The sequence below is a fragment of the Phytophthora parasitica genome (assembly GCF_000247585.1).
Source record: "Phytophthora parasitica INRA-310 unplaced genomic scaffold supercont2.31, whole genome shotgun sequence".
Classification (NCBI taxonomy): domain Eukaryota; phylum Oomycota; class Peronosporomycetes; order Peronosporales; family Peronosporaceae; genus Phytophthora; species Phytophthora nicotianae.
In genome coordinates, this window is record NW_008649017.1 from 204,690 (window position 1) to 210,387 (window position 5,698).

The following is a 5,698-nucleotide window of genomic DNA, read 5'->3' on the forward strand; positions in this document are numbered from 1 at the left end:
CTTCTCTTCGCAAATAGTGAGAACTCGACGGAGAATCCGGAGCAACTCCTCTGGAGAATCGGCATACCCGAGTAAATCATCGATCCAGATGAGGAGACCGTTGTTAACCCCTTCAAACCGGCTGATTTTTCCTTTCCTTAACTTGCATATGCAAGATAGTTTGACGTGGTGTTTGTATACTTTTACTTGTTACAGAGATGGTCGACGAACCGAACGTTGCAATAACCGGTGCAAACTGCATAATAACATGCATACATGGCTGCAAGTTTAGGCTCTAAACTGCATTAATCATTCCATTTCCGTAACATAGATGCTGACTTCCGGCCGTCTCGTAGTACAGCGATAGGCGGGTGCAGAAACGGTAGCAATTTTAAAGATACTTAAATGTCGAAATTTAGAAACTGTCCACTTGCGTACATATTTTGAAGTTGTTCCCATCGAAGTGGCGAGCAATCAAAAGGTCATTTTATGGATCATACAATTATGAAGCCTATAATACATCTGAGCATGGGTGTCCGGCTCTTGCCTCACGGACTGCATTGTAAGCAAAATGAATCGATGATTGCACTTGATTCTCAACCTGTAAGAGATATACAAAGACAATTTACACTGAAGCCATTACAAAAACACAGACACTGATGATAAAATGCATATTCACCATCCTGCATATGCATGATACTTAATCAGCAGCGTCTCTCAGTCTTTTGCGTGATCCACCATCTTTCATTGGAGTTGCTGGGCGTATACGGATGCGGCGTTCTTGGTTCGAAGGTCGCAGCTTTCCTTTACTTCATTCCTTGTGCCAAACGTCAAAGAAGGTTGTCAATACTCCGCGAATCACATGCCTCGGGCGCATACACAGGCAGATAGGCGCATTACCATCGCACTCGGAGCAGTAGTACGCCATCGTGTGGGGCTTTGCGCCCTGCATTAGAGAGCAAACTTTACACGCACGCTGACGCCGCTTCGGCTGCGTATCTCGGCTCCTCCATTCATCCACCAGCTGTGCTACGTGATTAGACACGTGCCCCGCCACACCAGAACCCGACGCACCGGCGATATGCTCCCTCCTTCAAAACGTGTTTCTTGGAGCTGGGTGAGCTGCAAGTGGAGGCTCTTCATGAATTTAACGTGAGTCAACGGCTTTGAAGTCTTGTCCTTGTGGTAGGCCTTGTGCACAATGTAGCTTTTCACTATAGCGATGTCAGTAAGCCCCAGCACGAGACTCTTGTACGACTATATCCAAATCCACACTTCTACCCGTAACCAAGAAGTTGTATTGTTTTTGAATCCATCCAGCAAATTGCGCGTAGGCCAGGTACTTTAGAAGACTCCACAATCTTACACGTCCCTCGATCCACATCTTTTGGCCGTGTTTTCATGTTACAAATGATCTCTTTGCAGTACCCAACGCGATTTGTCATTATAGTGCCCACACAATAGTACGCCATCAGTAGTAGCTGAATCAGGAGAGCAACCGAGGTGTAGAAGCGATCGATGACAACCAGTCTCTTTACGGGCAACGGAGCGTCACCGAACACTTCGCGCAGGTTCCGAACGACGGCGGCAGGGCCTTCCTTCTTGTCAAGTTGGGCAGAGTCGCTTGCATGATTTTTCTTGCCGCAGTATACTTCAAAACTGCATAATGCTGTTTAAACAGGAACATACTTCCATTAGTAAACTGAATAATACAGGATAAGAAATTTTCAAAACCAAAAAAAACAATACCTGATGCAGTACGCCGTGTGTGCACTGCACAACATAAAGAGCTTCGTTCCCCACTTGTGCGGTTTTGCTTTCATGTAGACGCGCATCTTGTTGAAGCTGCTGCGGCTTGGAAGCATGGCTTCATCAAATGAAAAGGTCTGCAGGTGGCACGTATCCTTCGCGAATCGTCCGCTGCAGCACTTCAACGACCTTGCGGATCTTCCAGGCTCGATCCGTGGTCGCTCTTGGGTCGACGTTATCATTGAAGTGTAGGTTTCTGCAGATATCCATGAATCGATCTCGTGCCATCACAGAACTGAACGCTCCGCGTGGAATCGTCCCCTCGTCGGTGGTTATCCAGTGGTTTGCCAGCTTTTCTCGGTTTGAGCAAATTGTTCGCGCGATCAGTAGTCCCACGAAGCGACACAGCTCGTGTGGTTTGATTGGAGGAACCGCTTGAAGCACATCGCGCCGTGTCTTCTTCTTCGTGGCAGGATTCGCTTGACAGCGCCGCTTGTGGCGCTTGTAGGCATCGTCAACACGAGCGTGGAGCATATCTCTCTGGTACTTGTTTGAACAGACAGCACCGTGCTGCCACAATGCAACCGGCATGAAGTAAAAGAACAACGCCATAGGCGAGTCCCCACGATGCTATACTTCAGGAGTGGGTCCGGAATAGCCTTGGCGAAGTCCCGGGTAGCTAGTAGTGCCTTCAACAGGAACATAAGGCGTTTGTAGCTCCTCGTGCACGTCCGGTTCATGAATTAAACCCCATCCAGTAGTCGAAAATTCTCTCAGTGTTCTGTCCAGCAAGTTACCCGCCAAAACAGCGTCGGCGCCTCCAAATCCATCCAGAAATTCTGTTGCCAGCGCAATATCCATCTCGTCTCGTTCAGGGTCCGGCTCAGATCCATCGGCTGCACTGCCATTTGATACCCAACCACTGCAATCAAACTGGATATCTGTAACAACGTCGTCCCTTGCCGCTTCATCGCCAGATTCAAGCGCATCATAATTGGGGTCTCTTCCGCCTGGGGCATCCACATTCAAGAGATCAGTTGTTCCTGAAAGTATATCTTCGTAACACAAGCATAAAATTCCGTTATCATGAATATTCAGTATAAGGTATCGTGTATATGCAACATACGCACTGAATGGCATTGTAAGACTTACCCGTTTCGTTGTTCTCTTCAACAGACTCAACGCTGGAATTCCGCTCGTCCCCCGATTCAGCAGCTTCTTTTTCACCTCCGTGAGGACCTGGCAACACGATGGGGGGGGGGGACGACTTGAGTAACGGGTTCAGCTACCGGCACTGGCGCTTTTTCTTCATCAGATATGGCGTCGTCAACTATTGTGCATTCACGAGCGTTAGACTATGCATGTGGTCAAAGAAATATTCAGGGTGGTCAAAGAAATATTCAGGATAGCGTACGGGTGGCTTCTTCAGACGGATGTACTGAACGAGCTAATGCATAATGCTAGTTAGTTATCCAGCATATCCTGCATATCATATCCTGAATATGCAACTGGTACTCACATGAGCGGCGACGCTTCTGCTAGCCCGTGGCAGACGGCTTGGGCACTTTTCGAATGCGTTTGCCCCGCCAAAGGCTGTTGGGTACCTGGAGATGGTTGGAGTGGAGACGTGGGCTGGGTGGTGGTCGCTTGAGCGGGTGGTGGTCTTGCTGGGACAGCAGGATCAGCAGGAGGTGCTGGTGTCGTCTGGAATGGTGCAGAACTGGTAGACGAAGACTTTTTGGAAGCTGTAACATTATACAAACAATGGTTAGGCTGTGTAGCCAACAATCATCCCATCTCGCTTAACACCACTGTAGAACTCCAACAGCTCTTCTTCTTCAAGAAAAAAAGTCGATGCCCTTCGTGCCGTTAGCATGTCCGCCAGGGTGAACGTACTAATGTCGGATGTAAGTCCTTCGCTCGTGGTCTTACAGATGTCAATCCCTGCTTCTTCAGCTCCTTCCACGCCACGCCAAACGGGATGTTTTGACTGCTCACGTACTTGCCTCGGACAGCAACCATTTCATGCAGCGAGCCTGGCTCCGTTCTTTTCGGGCTCGAATTCTCGAATGAGTGGCTGGATAGGGAGCGAAAATTTTACCTTTAGAACATAATGTAAAACTCATGTTTACCACATAAACTTTTACATATTATACTCAAATTTAAAGAAATATTATTTGTCTCGTCGCTTGTTATGTGTATCTGCTATGCTACCACACATACAGAGAGCCAACACTTGTAGGGTCCTTTTTGACTTAGATTTTGTATAGCCGAGGATTTGAAAAAAATCTATACAAACTTTAAGTCATATTTGAGCTTAATATGCATAATGCAGGTTAAGCAGTTTTGAAAAGTTTCATATGCAGGCTCCCGGTTTAAAGGGGTTAAAAAGATCACCGAACATCGCTTGAACAGTTGATTGAACATACGCCACACTATTAGTTCCGCCCATCAGCACACTGGTAGGAGTAATAACACCGTCCTCTGTCAGGATGGAATAAATTTCCTGGCAGTCCTCCGCTACCGCGAAATGCCAGAAACCCTTAAAGAAATCCAGAGAAAAGTAAAATCGCATGCCTCACAAACGATCAAACTCGACTTCGAGCATGGGCATTGGCCAAACCACCGGCACCACGCGCTTGTTTGGCTCTCGGACGTCCACCGTCATCCGATGGCCCTCACCTTTAGGCACAACGTGGGGCGGCGAGCACCACTCGCTGGTAGGGTTCCGACAACACAGTCCTGCATCCAAGAGCAACTTGATATGCTTGGCAAGAAAGTTTCGGTGCGCCATCGAGTAACGTCGCTTGCGACAGCGTGCCGGTGTCGCACCAGGTTTGAGCTTAATGGGCATAGGAGGCATATCCACAGGAGGTTCGCCACCGAGCGCCATGCGGAACGCATCGAGCTGTGCTGTGAGCCTTTCTTCTACTTCGCGAAGAAAACTTATCGGTGCGCCAATCGCTTCGGGAGCGGCGATACCTTCAGCGAGTGCAGCCATCGCCTGGTCAACGGCAGGTAGGTCGCCACTTGGTACGGGGAAACACACTGACTCTTCTGCTTCGCTCAGGCCTTTTTCTTCCGGTGTCAATTCAACCTTGTGGACGTCAAATGCGAAAACCCCAGACTTGGTAGAAGTTAGGCTAATATCCTCGAGATCATACTCCGACTGAACTGATTGGGCCGACTCGATGAGTTTGTAAGGATCGTATCCCAGTCTTTCCATTACCGCATCTGAGAGCAAAATGTCACCAACCCCGTCGGAAGCGGTACCGAAGAAAGTAAACAAACCACATTCCGCAGGATAAGAGACCCGTCTGGCGTCTGGAACCGCAAGCAGAGACTTGTTTCTTCCTGAATTGAGATCGGCGTCGGTCCGACACCACGGACTACCTGTGTAGATGCCAGCGACCGGCGTGGTAGCCATACCCGCCGTTTGCAGCAGTTTATCCACAAGCTCAGGAGCAATGAGACTGACTTCAACACCACTGTCGGGTTTGATGTATGTGTCGACACAATCCATGACGCGGGAAAGGAGCGTCCGCTTGGAGTCCGTCTCAGCTGGAATAGTCAGGTGAGCGAACCCAACTGATTTAGCAGGACGAGCCTTTTTACCGGTCTTCTTCACAAAAAGCTGCTTCGCTCCTTAATCTCAGGATAGTGGAAAACGAAGTGCGTGAGATCTCCACATTTGAAACACACTCGTTGCGGTCGAACCGCCTGCTCAAGTGCTAAGGCACCACTTGGTGCATTGTTTTTAGTACTTACGCCAGTAGGTCTCATTGAATATCCCGACTGCAGCGGGGCTGCTGTAGCTTAGCGTCAGAGGAAGACGGTTAACTCAAAGAGTAAAGGGCTTAACTAAACACCCTAATAAAGGTTAATAGGTCCTTAATATCCGAAGGCACCTACTAACGATAACCTTAATAAAAGGGGACGTTACTCTTTAGCGTTCTTAATCTCAACTGTT

The 5,698-nt window shown here is 48.5% G+C and overlaps 1 protein-coding gene across 1 annotated transcript; it reads right to left on the bottom strand.

The window, feature by feature from the left end:
* Positions 1-2,358: 2,358 nt before the first annotated feature.
* Positions 2,359-2,868, bottom strand: PPTG_12996 (hypothetical protein; the record flags this gene model as incomplete). The annotated part of the gene is made up of 2 exons (XM_008908691.1): positions 2,359-2,771; positions 2,859-2,868. 2 exons carry the CDS (start codon positions 2,866-2,868, stop codon positions 2,359-2,361), a joined length of 423 nt encoding a protein of 140 aa, XP_008906939.1.
* Between the last annotated feature and the right edge of the window lie 2,830 nt (positions 2,869-5,698).